Genomic DNA, 20,226 nt, shown 5'->3' on the forward strand with positions numbered 1-20,226 from the left:
TTTACATTAATGTCACTATTTCAAAAATCTTCTTCCTCTTTTCAACCCTTTAAATATCTTCCTTATTTTTCCCTCTCTCCTCCGTTACGTACCTTTACTTTTATGATTCTTTTTCTCATGTACATTAGAGTTTTAGGTGCAAATTAACTTTTCTTCACTAGATTCAAATATTAAGAGCAATATATGTGCAAATGAGGATGTGTTTACTTGCGTCAGGAGCGTTTCACCTGATTTTATGTAACGCTAAGTGATTTGTTTTGCTTTAATAATCGCTATGTTTTTTTACTCAATTTTTTAAAGAGATATCTGACCCTCACACCCTCTCTCTCTCTCTCTCTCTCTCTCTCTCTCTCTCTCTCTCTCTCTCTCTCTCTCACACACACACACCACCACCGCCAACACCACTACCACCACCACCAGCAACAACAACAACAGCAGCTGCAATAACAAGTACAAAACACTAACGACCAATGCCGCCTGTACAACACTTGGACAAATTAACTAATAAATTTCTGGCCCCGTGCTTTTACTAAACGATACTGACGAGATTCAAACAGTTTATATACACACATACTCTCTCTCTCTCTCTCTCTCTCTCTCTCTCTCTCTCTCTCTCTCTCTCTCTCTCTCTCTCTCTCTTCAACTCAGTGAATAGATAGGTGAATGAATTAAATGAAAAGATACACATAAAAAGAAATAGATAAGTTAATAAGTGAATATATAGATAAGGAGATGCATAAATGAATATACATGTATAATCTCTCTCTCTCTCTCTCTCTCTCTCTCTCTCTCTCTCTCTCTCTCTCTCTCTCTCTCTCTCTCTCTCTCTCTCTCTCTCTCTCTCTCTCTCTCTCCTTCCTCTGCCCTCAATAAATAAAATGATAAATATAACAGATAATATATGAATAGATTAATAAATGAATGAATAAATGAGTGAACTAGAATAAATGTAATAAAAAGGAAAAAAAACAATAAAATAAAGAAATTAACAATGTAAATGAAAGGCAATGAAAATAATTAAAAAAGTAAAAGTGTCATGAAAAAAATAATACATTTAAACTCGACCAAGACTTTAAGCTAAAATCAGAAAAAGAAAAAAAAAATTAAAAATCATATGCAATCAAATTATCTTCAAACCTTAACCTTGACACACACACACACACACACACACACACACACACACACACACACGCCCGGTAGCTCAGTGGTTAGAGCGCTGGCTTCACAAGCCAGAGGACCGGAGTTCGATTCCCCGGCCGGGTGGAGATATTTGGGTGTGTCTCCTTTCACGTGTAGCCCCTGTTCACCTAGCAGTGAGTAGGTACGGGATGTAAATCGAGGAGTTGTGACCTTGTTGTCCCGGTGTGTGGTGTGCGCCTGGTCTCAGGCCTATCCGAAGATCGGAAATAATGAGCTCTGAGCTCGCTCCGTAGGGTAACGTCTGGCTGTCTCGTCAGAGACTACAGCAGATCAAACAGTGAAACACACACACACACACACACACACACACACACACACACACACACACACTATAAATGCAGAATAAGAAAACAAAAAAAGAAAGGAAAATAACAATGGAAAAAAAACATCAAAAGCATAAATATAAAAAAAAATTAAATAAATAAAAAAAAATAAAACTAACATTAAACACAAACACACACAAAAAACGGGGAAAAAGAGGCAAATGAACGCTGTGAATTTATGACACACACAGAGAGAGAGAGAGAGAGAGAGAGAGAGAGAGAGAGAGAGAGTATAACAATTTGCCCCACTCATGAATAAATCCTTTTGCGGTGTCTGTAATTTGCCAACACGCTGATACACGTTTGAGCTTCGCGCCTCCTAGCCAGGAAGGAGAGGGGAAGGTGGTGTGGGCGTGATGGGGGTGAGAGGGGCGCATGAATACATTACACCGGGTTTGGGAGATGCAGCTGAGGCGAGGGCGTTGGGGTGCCGGGAGGAGCTGGGGAGTGCTGGAGTCGTGGTGTGGGTAGTTGTGAGGGATACTGACCAGCAGTGAAGTGATTGGGTACCGTCACTTGGGAACGGTTCATCACATCCTCTTATCTTACTGACTGTCTTCATCTTCTCTCATCCCCGCTATGTCGCTTCTCTCGGTCAGTCCTTTACTTATATTCTATACTGGACACTTCATATTTGTCATTCTAAAGCAGCTTCTATATTTCGTTTCTCCTTCAATAATATTCCGCCATGGTACACTGGAACCCTGCGTGCTTTGGGATCCGAGGGGTCTCCAAACGCACGGCTTCGAATCCTGTCCACGATCTGAATGTAGGTTGGGCTTCCCTTTAGCCTAAATTCCCGTGAAAAGTCCACATGGAATAATAAAAAAAAATGTTTCCCTATTTTACACTGAACATCTCATTGACAGTCTTTTACTAATATTCCATACTGAACACTTCACATTTGTCACTAAACCAGCTTCTATCTTTCTTCTCTGCTTCAGTGATACTTAACCGTCTTCCTATTCTATACTGAACATCCTCGATCATTCCTTTACTAACCATCTAAACTGGATACTTCATATCTATTTCTCTTAAAAAGCATCTGCCTCTCCCTTCTTTACTTCTTTAATGATCCCCCTTCTTCACTGAACATCCTCGGTTTATCCTTTCCTGAGAATCTAAACTGGAAATCTTCACATATCTCCTCTCGTTAAAACAGTATCTATGAATTAATGCGTTCCGAAAAGTCTCTAATATTTTTTCATCCTCCTCTCACAAGCTGGTAACTCCGTACACGGGCCTTATCTGTCCATGTATAGAGTATGTGTCACATGTATCAAGGGTTGACTTCACACGGCTCTTGTACACAGGGTGGAATCAAAAGCATTTAGTCAACGCCTCTCCTCTGACTGTCTTCAGCTTCTCCTTTTCTCCCGCAGAGTTTTATTTCTTGCTATCTCCTGCCTCTATTTTCTCACTTAATTTTCTTTTGATCTTGTTAACTGCTTGCCCTCCCTCATCCCACGGTCTCTCTGGAAATGATTTTCTAGTTACTCTTTCTCCTATTAAGTTCATCTTTATATTGCACGAGTTAACCAAAGTAAAGTCTGGAACTGCCTTCCTACTTCTCTATTTTATCCTCCATATCTCTCTCTCTCTCTCTCTCTCTCTCTCTCTCTCTCTCTCTCTCTCTCTCTCTCTCTCTCTCTCTCTCTCTCTACAAATCTACTATCTTCCAGTAATTGCCCACTCTTATATCCTCTCTTATACACAATACCAAATTAATACCTTAGTTTCCGTGGCTCGTTCTGTGACCATAGAGTGTGTGGGTCTGTGTTCCCTCAACGTGTAGCGACAATGGCTTACAAGGGCTTGACGGAGCTTCCTACCTTCCTTCCCTCCTCCTTCACTCTATCCCTTACCTCTCACATTTTTATCCATTTGTTTAATTGGAAGATCTCGTGTGTTGGTCTCCCTCTCTCACTCTTTCTATGTCATCACTATTCTTCGTCTTTAGAACATTATTCTGAGAGATCCATGTTGGCTTCAAAAGACTCTAGTTAAAATCACACGAATTATAAAAAGGTCTTTGTTCTAGTGACATATTCACAAGTTTTCTATGTTATTTGTAGGGAAGAAAACACTTGAACTCTTTAACAAACAGTCGTGGTGAGAGAACAAAACACTCTCTAGTTGAAGTTACACAATCTCTTAAGGATGTTTTTACGGTTTTAGTGCCAGATTAACAAGGTTTACAGATTATTAGCAGGAGAAACACTTTTTATAACCCGGCTAATCATCTCTGCTGCCTTTGAAAATAGTCGTGACAGGAGAGAACAAAGCATTTCACAATAGAAACCTTTATACTACGGTGACCTGAAGAGCAGTGACTCACGGGACTTGTTCTCTCTCAGCCTCTCTGTCTCTCTATTTGTTTTTCCCCGTTCGGTGTTTATTTTAGGCATTTTTCACCTTTAGTCTAATTGTTTGATCCCTTACGCACACTCCTCTCTTTGATTTACACTCGTTAGGGAGATATGGGTTCAAGGGGGCGGGGGCTGATGAAAGTGTTCATGTGGTATGAGGGATCTCGTTGACGGAGAGATGCTTAGGGTTAGTCATTAGAATAGGGCTTAAAGACAAAGATTCATGCTTGACTGATGGAGTTGCCTAAGTGGTATAATGACTGATTATTGATATCAGCCCCTTCAGTACTGGGACGCATTTTTATCATGAGTTTTGATTATATTTAGACGATTTTATTTATATCAGGAAGGATCTATGTTCACTGTTTTAATCCATGCAAGTTTCTGAAGCTGTATAAAATCACCAAATAGTAAGCAGAATAAATATTAAAACGTGTTATTGTACTGAAGAGGTTAAAGAGATTCTTAGGGTCATTAATCAGGATCGGGTGTGAGATAACAGATTGAAGCCTGATATGAAGAGGATCAGATTTGTTGGTAGAGTTTTAATTGACTGCAATAGACTCCGCAATCAGGTTTTTGGTGCTAAATCAACATAGAACTTTGAAAGACAATTAAAGAAATTCATGTATAAAAATAATAAGAGGGTGTAAGTATATATGCAGACTTAACACAGGGATGGCCATTTATCTTTTAATTCCTTCCCTTTTTTTATTTTACCAATTATGTCCTACTTTTTTAGTTTTGACACTGAAAATATGAGAAAATAACTTATAAAATAGTATGATAAATGGATTTACGTTCATATACTCCACAAACACCGCCACCTAGATGTCTGATGCCTTGTTGCACCTTCTCTTATCACCTCAGTTTCTATGTTCCCTCAGCCATAAATACCATGTTCATTATAGAAGTGAGTTGGATCGATAAAGAGATATATATAGTTCACAAGGAGAGACACGTGCAGGACAGATGACTTATTGTACCTTTTTTACTCATTAAGTTCCTGCGTTTCCTAAGTCTCAGTGCTCAGCCTTTGTTACCTGTTCTAATTACCGCCGGTGTGTCGGTGTTGATATCGTGAATAAAGAAGACCTTCACCATCACAGTGCCTTCTCTCTCTCTCTCTCTCTCTCTCTCTCTCTCTCTCTCTCTCTCTCTCTCTCTCTCTCTCTCTCTCCTTCACAATTACAGATCCTCCGTCCAAGCTTCACTTTACCTGCTCACCATAATAATGTTCCCTTGCCGTGTTTGTCTCGTCGCTCACAATTAGAATCCTGCTCTTTGTGTCTCTCTCTCTCTCTCTCTCTCTCTCTCTCTCTCTCTCTCTCTCTGTATTCCTGCACCTCGTTTATTATAATTTCTTGCCTTATTACCTGCTTCCCTTACTTCGTAAATGTCTGGCGTCTATTTTCGTTGAGTTTCCTCTTTACTTAGTGCTTTCCAGAGCCGTGTGTTCCCGTCTTGTTCTCTCTCTCTCTCTCTCTCTCTCTCTCTCTCTCTCTCTCTCTCTCTCTCTCTCTCTCTCTCTCTCTCTCTCTCTCTCTCTCTCTCTCTCTCTCTCTCTCTCTCTCTCGTCCATCAGTTTCTTTCGATGTGTTCGTTTGCTTCCATAAATTCCTTGTATGCGTTTATTTATGTTTTTTGTTTGCTTCATATGACATGGATTCACGAGTATTTGTTGCTGAACTCACTCTCTCTCTCTCTCTCTCTCTCTCTCTCTCTCTCTCTCTCTCTCTCTCTCTCTCTCTCTCTCTCTGTGTTACATTTTTTGTTGTCGTTTATTACAATTTCTCCTTTTCCTTTGGTTTTCATTCACAAATTTGGGTTAGGCTTCCTTTCTACATTTGTCATATTTTTCTCTCTTACAATGATTTCTTTTCAGAAGTCTATATTAATATTGAGATTTTTTTTCCCACCATTCATCTCACACATTCTATATTCACGTATATATATGCTGGTTTCTCTCTTTCTCTCCTCTCCCTCTCTCTCTCTCTTTCTCCGTGTGTTCTCTTTTTTCTTCATCTGAACTTCCGTTTCTGCAATGGTTTTCTTTCATAAAATTTGTAACACCAATTCATCTTTTTCATTCACTCTAGATTACCTTTCTATCATTGTTAGCATCCACTTCTCTTTGATGAGAGAGAGAGAGAGAGAGAGAGAGAGAGAGAGAGAGAGAGAGAGAGAGAGAGAGAAAAGAAGCTACAGTCTAACAGGAACGTGGAAACCTGTTAACATGAACGTTTCCTCAACTATCTGTCAGCGTTTACTGCTCTCCCTACCTCCCTCTTCCTGCCCCTCTCTCTCTCTCTCTCTCTCCCTAACAATTGTCCATAACACTTTTTGAAGATACACCCTTCAGTGGAATATGCAAATCTACACCCACGCTCTTCTTCCCTTCCTCTCCCCTGCCTGCGCTGAGTCTCCGTAACCCCAAGTCAGTAAACAAAATGATCATTATTCTATTTATAACATCTTGAGTCCCCGTTCTCTCTTTAAGTTCCCAGGAGTTCATATTCTCCGTTTTCCTTCTCTTCCTTTCTTTAAATTTGCTTCGTGTCTTTTCTCAACTTTCGTTTCCCAGTTAATTATCTATCTATCTCTTTAACATCAGGCGAGATTACATTCTTTTTCTCACTCTAACAAATCATTGTGTTCCCCTTATCGTTACCTCTCAGCCTTACTGCTATCACTTCGTCTCTCTCTATTTCTCATTCATTTTTCCCCATCTGCCCATTCAAGAAAGTCATTTATATAAACAATAAAGCACTGAAACCTCAAAAATTCGATCCAATCTTTAAGTCCAATGTCTTTTTTCCAGCTTAATCCTTCGCGGCCCAAAGCATTTGACTTCGCGGCGGATGCAGAGAACATCGTAGGACAGCTGAACGCGAATTTCTCCTGCGACGGTCTGGAATATGGCTACTATGCGGACCAGAACCACGGCTGCCAGGTCTTCCACATCTGCATGCCGGTCAAAACTGCCACGGGGAGAATCCTTGACACCTTCCAGTTCAGGTGAGTGTGAGTGAGTGTGTTCGAGTGGCTGGAGAAATATATATATATGTATATATATATATATATATATATATATATATATATATATATATATATATATATATATATATATATGCTTTTCATTCGCCTTTCACTCTCCACTAGCTCTGCTATAAACTACGTTCTCCCACGACCTGCTGCATTCAAGAAACGCTCCATCATCCAATAAAGAAATTTCTTTCGTAATCTCTCTCTCTCTCTCTCTCTCTCTCTCTCTCTCTCTCTCTCTCTCTTACTGAATCTCCCTGTCTCTGTTTCACTTACACGAGTATCAATTCAGTAGCCTGGTGACCTTTAACTTGCATGAAATATACAGAATGCGAGAAACTAATCAACTTTCTCACATAAGATAAGAAGCAGGCTTATCTCCCTTAGTGTCACTTTCACTCTTTCAGCTTTCTTGAACTAGGCAATCAACACAAAAACACCAAGACTTTTGACTAACATAAAAAAACCTTACAAGCTTATAAATAGTGGCTTGTCTTACCAAAAAATAAGTTTTATGTGACTTGTAGAAATGTAAACACTGAAAGATTTTCTATATTTATTTAACACGTTCCCCATGAAGAATACTGAATGAAATTAATTAACAACAGTTGAACATGCACAATATATTTTTACTTTCCCCAATACAAAACACCAGTATCGTGCGATTTCTAATAGTTACGCCTTCCTTTCAGCTTCTTCTGCCCGAATCAGACACGATTCAGTCAAGACTCACGCACATGCATCGCCAAGGAGCGCGCCTTCCCCTGCCATAAGGCACACACTCTCTACGACCTCAACAGTCACATCGGTCAGCGACCAACCAAGAGGAAGAGGCCCGTTGACCCAGACGCGCCACTGCCTTCATCTCCTCACAGATTCAGCGTCGGCAGATCCCAAGCGTCCTCCTCCTTCACAGACGATGTAGGGTCTTTCGAGGGATCCTTCGAAGTTAAACAATCTGAATTCGAGTCATCAACTTCCTTTGGGTCGCAAGATTCTTCTCACTTCCTGCAGGATTCTAACACACCGGTTCACGTGGACTCGGATCTGCAAGTTGGAAGGTCCGTTCTCTCGAGTCCTCGCACCGATTCTTCTTCTTCCTTCATCCTCTTCCTTTAGTTCTCGAGGTTCGCAGTTTTCATCAACCACAGGCATTGGCCAGTCGAACAACCAGCCACAGACGGGTCAGTTCACCAGAAGCCAGTCACACAGTCAGTCTACAGCTTTTACCCAATCAAGCGATCGGGGTGCGAGTCAAGGCGATGCATTAGCCAATACTCATTCAGGGATTCAGACAGGACAGAGTGTAGAAAGGAGCAGCGGATTCGCCAGTGGCCAATCAGCTGGAGGAAATAGAGGCTTTACTCAATCAGGTTCTTTTAAACAGACTAGTGGAGGCGTAACAACCAATCAGATCCTGCAGTCCCCTGAACCGACCATTCCCTCAGGAGCACAGGTGTTTTCAACCGTCTCCCTCAACCGTCAGAACTCTCTCTCTCGCGGGACACTCAACAAGGCCAACACTGACTCCTCGTCTGTCACTCCTCCTTCCTCCCTTGGTTCTTCCTCTTCCTTCACCCAAGAATCTTCTTTTGGATCTTCCTCCACCTCCTTCGGGTCCTCATCTTTCACTTCCTCTCCTTCTTCATCTTCTTTCGATTCTTCTTCATCTTTTGCTCCCTCAACCTCCTCCTCCTCTGCATCCTTTTTCTCTGGTTCCTCTTCCTCCTTCTCCGGGACGGGGGGTGTGCGCGGCTCCTCCGGTAATCCTTCCCTCGACGGCGTGCGATCAACAACAGGAAGCACGACGGGTGATGCAGGCCTGACGACAGGAAGAGTCGTCTCTGATAACCAAGGACCCGCCACCACCCCCGCCTCGTCCTCGCGCTCGATTACAAATAAAAATGAAGTCGTTAATGGCTTCGCGCAGAGGGTGAGGCAGCATTCGAACTCCCTTCACTCGTCCCGCTTCAACGGAGGGGCTTTTGTGGAGGCGAACAGTGTGGAGGGAGGTCCGTCGCCAGGCTCCGCTGCCGCCTCCTTCACCCCTTCGCACAGGCTCGGAGCCGGGAGCGTGGCTGGAGCAAGTGGCGGAAGAAGCAGCGTAGGTGTCAGCATTAACAATGTGTCAGGAGACTCAACAGCGCTGACTGGCCGTGAATTAGGTACAGGTGTTTCCTCCATTGTTCCTGTGCCTACCAAACAACCAACACAACCCACCACTATCATCACCAGGCAGCCATCATTCCCCGCCAGCCAGCCCTCGGCCTTCCCTCCCTCACAACCATCCACCATCACCACCAGACAACCACTCCTCCCCACCAGCCAGGCAAGTTTCTCCACACGCCAGCCAGGAAGACCCACCACATCCCCACGCTTCACCTCCACCCAGGCTGCTCCATCACAAGCATTTTCAAGCCCTCTTCCAAGCACCCAGGCAGCGTCCACCTCGCGCCAGCCAGTTTCCCGGCAGACCACAAGTGTGCCTTTCAAAATCCCAGGGTTTTCAGCAGGAGTGGTGCGGGTGGGCGGGGAGGTGAGGGAAGGTAGCGGGGTGCAGCCCTTCAACAGCCTCTCCACTTCACGTCGTGGGGAGAAGGACTCACTGGCAACGTCTGGAGCACATAGCGACACCACTGGAATTAATCACGCTGGATTTACCTCTTCTCCTTCCTCCTCGTTCTCCTCTTCCTCTCTTTCCTCTCCTTCATCATCACCAGGCCTTCAGTCCTCATCATTCAACTCCCACGCTTCCTCTTCTTTCTCCTCTTCCTCCTCCTCCTCTTCGACGGGTGTAAGAGGGAGCTTTTCTAACACAATCCGGGGATCGACACTTCCAGCCTCAGGAGCAACATCAAGTTCAAGAGTTGGAGGATCAACTTCTGGCTCCCGTGGCTCTCTCAGTAACACGGCTTCGGATTCTTCACGATCAAGAGGCCCAATTTCCTCCTCCTTCGGATCCCAGGGAGGAACTCAAGTTTCTAGTGGTTCTCTTGGCGCCACTTCCACTTCTTCCTTCAGAGGATCCACCGGCTTCAGCTCCCAAGAACGTGGATCAGCTCAAGGTTCAGCCGGTTCACAAAGCACAAGTGGATCTTTTGGTTCACAGGGTTCAACTTCTGCCAACTCACAAGGATCCTTCAGCGTTAACTCCATAGGTAATCGTGGATCGTTCAACAATCAAGAATCAGCTGGTTCTCAGAGCGTCCGTGGATCACAAGGCTCGCAAGCTTCCAGACCTGTTACATCTCAAGGATCGTCGTTCGGTGCTGGCAACACACAAAACACTCAAGGAACCGTCAGTACCCAGGGAGCATCACAAGGATCATTTAGCACCTTAGGAACAGGTTCACGAGGATCATTCAGCACCCTAGGATCATCACAAGGATCACGCAACACGCAGGGAACATCACAAGGATCATTTAGAACCTCAGGAACATCACAAGGATCACGCAACACGCAGGGAACATCACAAGGATCATTCAGTACCCTAGGAACAGGTTCACGAGGATCCTTCAACAGCCAGGGAACATCACAGGGATCTTTCAACACTCTAGGAACATCACAAGGATCACGCAACACCTTAGGAACATCACAAGGTTCATCTAGCATCCTAAGAACAAATTCACGAGGATCCTTCAACAGCCAAGGAACATCACAAGGATCAAGTAATACTCAAGGAACATTACAAGGATCCTTCAAAACGCAGGGCACATCACAGGGATCCTTCAACACCCCAAGAACATCACAAGGATCATCTAGCAACCAAGGAGCGAGTTCACAAGGATCATTCAACAGTCACGAAACATCACAAGGATCACATGGGTCACTTCGAACACAGGGAACATCACTAGGATCATTTAATACCCAAGGGACATCACAAGGATCTCCCAGTACGCAGGGAACCTCACAAGGGTCCTTCAATATCCAAAGACCATCCCAAGGAACATCACAAGGATCCTTCGACACTCAAGGAACATCACAAGGATCCCTCAACAATCAAGGAACATCACAAGGATCCTTCATCACTCAAGGAACATCACAAGGATCCCTCAACAATCAAGGAACATCACAAGGATCCTTCAACACTCAAGGAACATCACAAGGATCTTTCAACACTCAAGGAACATCACAAGGATCCTTCAACACTCAAGGAACATCACCAGGATCCTTCAACACTCAAGGAAGATCACAAGGATCCTTCAACACTCAAGGAACATCACAAGGATCTCTCAGCACACAGGGAACATCACAAGGATCTTTCAACACTCAAGGAACATCACAAGGATCTCTCAGCACACAGGGAACATCACAAGGATCTTTCAACACTCAAGGAACATCACAAGGATCTCTCAGCACACAGGGAACATCACAAGGATCTTTCAACACTCAAGGAACATCACAAGGATCTCTCAGCACACAGGGAACATCACAAGGATCCATCAACACTCAAGGAACATCACAAGGATCCTTCAACACTCAAGGAACATCACAAGGATCTCTCAGCACACAGGGAACATTGCAGAGTTCTTTTAATTCACACAACACTCACGGACACAACACACTCCACGGAAACTTCGACAGCAAGCACAGCACATCGTCTCTCAATAGTCAAGCATCAGCAGATACCTCAGGATTTTCTTCAGTTAGCACACAGGGATCCCACACACAGCACTCCAGAGGCTCCTCCACCCACAATAACATTAAAGACACCACCTCCAACTCCACCTCCATACACTCTCAAGGATCGGTTAGCCAGAGAGCAAATACAGTCACCTCCAGTGGATCAAGTGGTTTCCAGAGCTCTCGGGGATCCGTCAGCACTGGATCAGTATCGTCGTCCAGCGCTGAAGTAAGAGCTGGAGGATCGGTAACTGGGGCAAGAACCAATGTAAGAGGAAGGACAAGGACAAGAGGACGAGTAGGAGTATCGACACAAGAAGGATCGCAGGGGACATCAACAGCGTCATCAGGATTTGTAAGAGAAGCACAAGTTAACATTCCACGCGGGGATGTAACAGCTATATCAGCAGCAGAGAGAGTCGCCCATGAGATCCACCAGACGCGCGCAACGACTAGAGCACCTCAGACCTCCAGAGCCATTACTAGGAATCGAGGGAAGAAGAAATTCACCCCTAGTCCTTACCTCCTCCAGACCTCTTTCTGGACCTCCAACGGCGCCGACGTCAGTAGTGCCTCCCAGTCCATCCCCCGAGGCGGCCACAGGTTCTCAGGAGGCGTAGGATCCTCCAGAACGACTCAGACTTCAAGTAGGACCACTACTCAAAGGGCTCGCGTGTTGAATTCCTCAGGGACACAAGTTCAGGGTGTTTCTGGGACAGTAGAGGCGGAGGCTGCAAGGGAGTCATCTGGAACACAGCATATTTCTTCTTTAGGCAGTTCTTCGTCTATTGGTTCCTCATTCGTGTCTTCTCAAGGGTCTGGTGTCTCGTCAACATTCCATCAGACAGGATTTTCTCACGCCTCCAGCTCGAGTGGATCTTCACGACACCGCGGGCCATCTGTAAACCAAGACCAGCCGGCGTCCAGGGTGTCCTCGAGGGGAAGAGGAAGCCTTGTGTCCTCTTCCGTGCAGGCCATCAACGCCCTCACCCGCACGGCCTCATCTGATAATGATCGCAATAGTGATTCACAGGATTTCAGCAACAGAGGATCAGTTAAAGCCTCACAAGACACAAGGACAACGAGTGGATCAGTCAGTGAAGGCCAACAAGGCATCAGAACACGTGGATCAGTTAAGCAAAGCTCACAAAATACAAGAACGACTAGTGGATCATTCAGTCAAGGTTCACAAGGCATCATAACAAGTGGATTAGATAGCCAAAGCTCACAAAATACAAAGACGAACAGTGGATCATTCAGTCAAGGCTCAGAAAGCATCAGGACAAGTGGATCAAGTAGTCAAACCTCACAAAATACGAAAACAACCAGTGGATCAGACAGTGAAGGCTCACAAGATATTCACAGAACCAGTGGCTCAGTCAGTCGAACTTACCAAGAAATTGACAGGACCAGCGGATCTACTAAACAAAGCTCACAAGGCAGAATCAGTGAATCAGCCAGTCAAGGATCACAAGACACCAACAGAGCCAGTGGGTCATTCGGCAGAACCTACCAAGAAATTGACAGAAAGAGTGCATCGGTCAGTGAAGCATCAGGGGTTACCGGCAGCTCCAGTGGGTCTGTCAGTCAGGGGTCAAACGACATCGCAAGAGTTAACGAGGCATTTGAGTCACAAAACGACAACAACAACGGACTCTTTACTCCCAGCGAGACGACCACGGACGAACCAGAGTACCTCCCACGACGGAGTTCGAGGACGAGGAGACGACTGAGGCTAACTTCGTCGACGAGACTGACCCGGCGACAACCTACACATCGGAGTCCCCGGAGACGACTACAACTGCATCCCCGCGAAGTCCTGGAAGATCTCTCACCTCCAGAGTTTCCAGTACCAGAGAATCAGCTAGATTTTCAAGCAACTCCATCAGGACCTCTTCCAGAAACAGACAAGTGAGTAGAGGAAGAGGAAGAGGTCAAACTCAAACTACAACGACTTCCACCACTACTACTACTACAAATACTACTCCTGCCACGACTACTACGACCCCTTCCACACCTACCAATCGCCGTAGAGTCAATCGTCCTTCAATACGACGACTGCAAATAAATAGACCAAGATCACGTAAGGAGGAAGACACCACCGTCTCTCCCACGACCACCACGACTACCCCACGTACAACAAGGCCTCGTGTCAGTTTGCTCCAGCGACCCAGCAGTAGAGGTTCCAGGAGAACGACCACAACTTCCACTACTACTACTACTGCTGCTGGTAGTACTGATGCCACCACGGAGAGCTCGATGACAGAAGCTAAGCAAGAGCAAGCGACCACAGAAAACACAAGACGAAGAGGCTCCACCAGGATAAGAGTTAGAGGTCGTCCTGATACCAGAAGTCAAAGAAATGAAGTCAGAACTACGACTACTGCAGCACCACCAGCCACAAACGAAGTACGACCTGTCACTACCACAACACAAAGGCCACGACCAGCACCACCAGCCAGAAACGGAGTACGACTTGTCACTACCACCATAGCACCACAACCACAACCAGCATCACTGACCAGAAACGGAGTACGACCTGCTACTACTCGAGCACCACAACCGCGACCAGCACCACCAGCACCAGCAGGAAGTACAACCACCACATCGGGACTAAGTGAGGAGGAGAAGCAAAGAAAGAAAATCCTGGACGCCTTATCGAAGTTCAATCCATCATTAGCGAACTCGAAAATCCTTTCCTTCCGCATCATTCCCAACAAGAAAAAGGAGGAGCAGCCACAGCAGCCCCAATCAGGAGTGAAGCAGGAAGGCGATATTACTTGGATCACACCCTCAGGACCTCAACCATCATCACGCTCGCTTACATCAGCCAGCTTAGGAAATGAGGTGACGACTGCATCCACAGCATCTCCACCTTCCACCACTACCAGGACGCCCACGAGACCATCCACTAGAGGAAGATTCAGACCACTTGTTGTAAGACCAAATGAACAAGGAACAGAAACCACCACGCCTGCACCAGAGACTCCCACTACAACTGCTTCTTCTCGTGTTGTCAGTCCATCTAGAAGAAGACTCATTACCCAAAGGCGAGGTTCTTCTTCAGCAACGACCACGGAAGCTCCTGAAGAGACAACCGCAGTGCCAGAGGAGGAGGAAGTGGCAACTACAGCACGCACAATCACCAGGGGCAGCAGCAGCCGATTCTCCAGCAGGACACTCAGCCTGAACACACAGAAAAGAGCCACTACCACCACTTCTCCAGTAACGCCACCCAGTGAAGTTCTCACACCACCCCCGCCAATAAAAAGGCCGCCAGGAAACGTGAGAAGAAAAATATTGAAGAAAGTAACTCGAGTATCTGATGCCGATGACCTTCCTTCCTCACTACTCCCTCAAAATAGTTTTTCCTCTGATTCCTCCTCCTCCTCTTCCTCCTCCTCCTCTTCGCCCTCTTCTTCCTCACCCTCTACCTCCTCTTCTTCACCCTCTTCCACCTCGACCTCCTCCTCCAGTACCGCTGCCACTTCTGCCTCCTCCAGCTCACAAGAAAACCTGAGAGTGGTAGGAACAAGTGTACAGACAAGCGTGTCACGAAGAACCTCCACCACTAACACACTCTCCTCCCGCACATCAGCAGCGTCAAACAGACGCTCCTCCTCCTCCTTCCGTAGAGTGACTAGACCCTCCTCCTCAACGTCCTCCTCCTCCTCCTCCTCCTCTTCTTTATCTAAAAACGCCATAGAAGAAGAAACAGACACGCCTTCCTCCTCCTCGGCAAAAATCAACGCAGGTGACGAAACAGAAGAGACTGAAACGAACACACGAACCAATACCTCGAGACGTTCACGATTTCAAAGCTCCAGAGGAAGGACTCGCTTCACTCCCCCATCCTCCTCGTCTTCTTCCTCTTCCTCCTCCTCAGCAAGCGACAGGAGTTGATTCACTGCCATATTAAACTTTTGAATATATGTTAATATCGCCATGATACACACACACCTGAGCGCATTACCTAGATGTATAAGAGAGCTTACCTGTTTTTGTACTTTTTATAATCTTTCTTTCAATCAGTATTTTATCCTTTTCCATATTTCTTTTATTTCTTCTCTATTTCTCAAATCTTTAATAAGTTTTTAGACATTATTTTATCTGCGCAATCTACTTTTATTCCCATTCCTGTTCTTTATCAATTTTTTCACTTGTAGTTTTATTCTGTATTTTCTTCACGATTTTTTCTTAATAATTTTTCTTTCAGGTCTAAGATAAATTTCTAATCCTTTTTTTTATATTCTTCATCTCATTAATCAACCTCTTCTTCTTTTTCTTCTTTTTTCATCCTCTTAATCCTCTTTCACTATTTCCTCTACACACAAACGATGTATAGGCAAGGACTTTTTAACATTACTTATATATGACTTTTTTTACCCATTACCATTTATGTATTATAATAATTTAAGACCAAAATAAAGAACTTTGATTATTTCAGTTTTTCGTTTTGTCTTTCTATTTTATGCATGATATGTTCATATTTTTTCCTCCTTCTCTTTCTCTTTCCCTTTACGGTAAAAACAAATAGTGAAAGTGAGAGAGAGAGAGAGAGAGAGAGAGAGAGAGAGAGAGAGAGAGAGAGAGAGAGAGAGAGAGAGAGAGAGAGAGAGAGAGAGAGAGAGAGAGAGAGAGAGAGAGACAGACAGAGACAGACAGACAGACAGACAGACAGACAGACGGATGCGCAGTCTTAGATATATAAAAAAAAAATTCACTAGTTACCGAGAAGAAAAAAAATGAAGAAAAAAAGTTTATACAAATTCCGGCAAAAAATAAACAAATAAGTAAATAGAAAGCTAAAAGGTAAACATTGGTAACTTGTAAACAGAATCCTCATGCTTTCCTTTCCACCTGATAATTAGAAACACACACACACACACACACACACACACACACACACACACACACACACACACACACACACAGGTTTTTTTTTCTGTGTGTGTGTGTGTGTGTGTGTGTGTGTGTGTGTGTGTGTGTGTGTGTGTGTGTGTGTGTGTGTGTGTGTGTGTGTGTGTGTGTTGCGTATATATACTATCAATTAGAAGCTTTTTTTTTAATAAACCAAATTCATGATAAGAAATAATCTACCAAAAACTGGAATATCAATGTTTGCAAGTAATTTGGATATGAAGGGATTTGAATGAGAGAGAGAGAGAGAGAGAGAGAGAGAGAGAGAGAGAGAGAGAGAGAGAGAGAGAGAGAGAGATGAGAAATTAATAACATCAAAAATTTAATCCAGAGAGTAAATTGGTTCATGAAATTTAGGGAAACAAAATTAGTAGAGCCCAGTTCTAAATTCCTTGAAAATAAAGTGCTACTCTCTCTCTCTCTCTCTCTCTCTCTCTCTCTCTCTCTCTCTCATACACTTCACTCACTCACTTTCTCACTGTCTCTCCCTTTCATTCCAGCCTATAGAAGAAAGGAAATAGGGAGAGAGGGACAAAAAACGGGACACGAGAGGGGACACTAAAGGAGGTGGTACACTACGTTCTCTTTCACGTTTTCTTTTTTTTAATCGTAGCGAAAAAGTAATAAGAGTAAAGATTGAGATTGAATTGCTCTCTCTCTCTCTCTCTCTCTCTCTCTCTCTCTCTCTCTCTCTCTCTCTCTCTCTTATTGCTCTGAATATTCATGCACGCGACTTTCCATATAATTTTCTTCACCTCTCTCTTTCTCTCTCTTTTTCCCTCCTTTTTAAATCTTTTTTCTATTCTTAGACGTCTTCTTGCTTGCGTCCCTTCACCTCCAGATCTCTCTCTCTCTCTCTCTCTCTTTCATTAGAGCAACACTGACGAGTGGCAGAAAATGGCTTGATTGTATCCTTGTTAGGGAAACACATTTACCGATGAGAGAGAGAGAGAGAGAGAGAGAGAGAGAGAGAGAGAGAGAGAGAGAGAGAGAGAGAGAGAGAGAGAGAGAGAGAGAGAGTATCCATAATCCTTACAGAGTGGTTTACCTTGGGAGAGAGAGAGAGAGAGAGAGAGAGAGAGAGAGAGAGAGAGAGAGAGAGAGAGAGAGAGAGAGAGAGAGAGAGAGAGAGAGAGAGAGAGAGAGAGAGAGACTGTGTGTGACTAACCTGTTGTCAAGGTGAGAAAGAAGCTTATCTGTTAATTCTTCCTCTTGTTCTTTGACTTATCATCTTTTTTTCTTTTTTTCTTCTTCGTCCTTGTCACCTGAACACACAAAAATACAACAAATGATAAACGAACACAGAAAACCATAAAATAAAAAAAAATCGAGGAGGAGGAGGAGGAGGAGGAGGAGGAGGAGGAGGAGAAGGAGGTGGAGGTAAGAATATTAAAGTTGCAGTTAATCAAATAAAATAATAAAGAAAAAAAGCGATATGATAGGATACTGAAATACAGATAACACCACTATTTACTACTACTACTACTACTACTACTACCACCCATGCTCTTGCCACCACCATCATCATCGTTATCATCAGCATCATCACACACAGGATATGAAAAATACACGGTGGAGTATTCTTCGTGTTTTATTCGTCTCAGGAAACAAAGAGGAGTCGCGGTATTGGGGTGAGGTTTTGAGGCTTCAGAGTCTGTCTTTTGAAACCTTTGAATCACCGCACCAGACTCGGAGCTTCGGACTTTGGCTTCATTAGGGCCTTTCTTTATATTTCAATCTTACTTTTTTCGTGTTTAATTTTATTTTTCTTTAATGTGATTTTAGCTTTGTTGTTTTGTTTGTCAAGTTTCGTCAGTTATTTTCGCGCTTGAATCCCACTTTTTCAGTTCTACTTTTCTTTCATTTCTAAGTTTATCAATGTTTAGGCAGTATTTAATTCATTTCCGAGTTCCCTTTGATTTGCATATTCTCGTAAGCATGTTTCATTTTTATTCTGGAAGTTACTTTTATAATGTATATAATCATAATTTCCACGCACTTCACACTCAAATGATCCACTCTGTTCCACGTAACCTTAACTTTCTCTTACTTTACCTTGACTCTACTTGCATTTTCTTTATCCCTATCTGCTTTTAATTTTTTTCACACGTAACTCGTCGTATATTTGTCATTTCTGATTTTTAACACTTATTTTATGCTTTACTTTGTTTATTTAGAGTTAATTTTACGATTTTCACATCATTCACTGCACATCATAACGTCTTCACTTTTAACATTTTTCCTTCCTTTGTCATTATTTATTTTCTTGTATTAAGCATCAGTGAGTTTTTAAGGACATTTATATATCATTTGTATTTTTCTCAACTCACTCAAAATGTTCCCAGACTGAAGCTGAATTCTCCTCTTGAACTGCAAGAGTTATTATTACGTCGGTGGTGGTGGTGGTGATGGTAGTGGTAGTGATGGTGGTAGTGGGAAGTATTGGCGTCGGTGATGGTGGCGGTGGTTTAGGGGAGAAGGGATTTGTGGTCCTGTCGGTACACATAGGTATACATACACATACGTATACATATAAGCACACTATCTTTAGTATAAAATGGACATGTGTAAATATCTCAATATGCAAGTATGTATACACTGTCTCGATGAAAATACGAGGTGCGCACACAGACACACTAATATACACGCACATGCATGCACATAAACACTGCTCTCCTTTGCAGCTTCCGTTAGAGCGGATCAACCTTAAATGTATTCGGTCTTCTGCTCCTTCGTCACTCACAAGCAAGTCTTTCACCGCATCCATAACTCTCTCTCTCTCTCTCTCTCTCTCTCTCTCTCTCTCTCTCTCTCTCTCTCTCTCTCTCTCTCTCTCTTTCCAGCATTCTTCTTCCCACACACACTCTTCGATCGTCTTCCCTCCTGACACACCTAGACCACCTCCATCTCTCTTCTCTAGCATTGTGTTGTGCCTCTGATATATTCGTCTTACCTTTCTTACAGGTTGCACTATCCGCTGGTCAATAATACATACTTACTCAGACATCGCAGTAGAAACCAAGATCTTTTAAAATTTTCAGTTCATATTGATAAACTCAAATAAAATCAGAGAAAAGATACCAGGAGTGAGTCAGTATCGCGAGGGAACACAAGTCCTGCACATCAGTGACATCAATAACCAACTGCTGTCCCTCCCGTAAGTGTTTCCATTGTTCGTGATTCCTGCCATTGGAAATCTACAAACTCCAAAGCTGATGTATTGTCAGTTCTCACTCACTCTTGTCGTTCGAAGCCTCTTCAATTTCATACAATCATATTTCAAGTGGTTTAGTATTTCATTTCACTGTTATGCGCCAAAGTACTCGTGTAATGAAATATTAATATGACTAAACAATTCAACACTCATCGAAATAAATGAATACTCGTTAAGGATAATCTCATTTTCAAAGCACTCCAGTAATTCGTATTTTTCCATAAGAGATATTAAAGCGGGCCGTAATTACCGAGGCGGCCAGGCCACCGGTAAATAATGAACAGCAAGGAACACACGCCACCGTTACCAGGAGCAGGCGCCGCACCGCCGCCACGCCGCGGGACTGCGCAACTCCGACAGCGGAATTCAATTTCACTAATATCATTACATTCACACCTATATGAAACACTCTCTCTCTCTCTCTCTCTCTCTCTCTCTCTCTCTCTCTCTCTCCACAATCATTAGCATAAATAGCGTTATAAACAATGCAATTTTATATTTATACACAAATCATCTTCATAGCATATATATA

The 20,226-nt window shown here is 43.6% G+C and overlaps 1 protein-coding gene and 1 long non-coding RNA gene across 2 annotated transcripts in view; one reads left to right on the top strand and one right to left on the bottom strand.

Annotated features, from left to right (window-relative positions):
• Window positions 1-16,001, top strand: part of LOC123507689 (mucin-19-like) — a 71,577-nt gene extending 55,576 nt beyond the window's left edge. The window contains 4 exon segments of the mRNA XM_045260820.1: window positions 6,714-6,910; window positions 7,630-8,002; window positions 8,004-13,399; window positions 13,402-16,001. Of these exon segments, the coding sequence (XP_045116755.1) occupies window positions 6,714-6,910; window positions 7,630-8,002; window positions 8,004-13,399; window positions 13,402-15,463 (8,028 nt within the window). The 3' untranslated portion in view covers window positions 15,464-16,001.
• Window positions 16,002-18,055: 2,054 nt separating this feature from the next.
• Window positions 18,056-20,183, bottom strand: LOC123507690. The gene is made up of 2 exons (XR_006675736.1): window positions 19,480-20,183; window positions 18,056-18,972 (listed from the first exon to the last, which is right to left on the bottom strand). It is a non-coding gene; the product is annotated as an uncharacterized LOC123507690 (long non-coding RNA).
• Window positions 20,184-20,226: the final 43 nt, after the last annotated feature.

This window comes from Portunus trituberculatus, chromosome 23 (genome assembly GCF_017591435.1).
Source record: "Portunus trituberculatus isolate SZX2019 chromosome 23, ASM1759143v1, whole genome shotgun sequence".
NCBI classification, from domain to species: Eukaryota; Metazoa; Arthropoda; class Malacostraca; order Decapoda; family Portunidae; genus Portunus; species Portunus trituberculatus.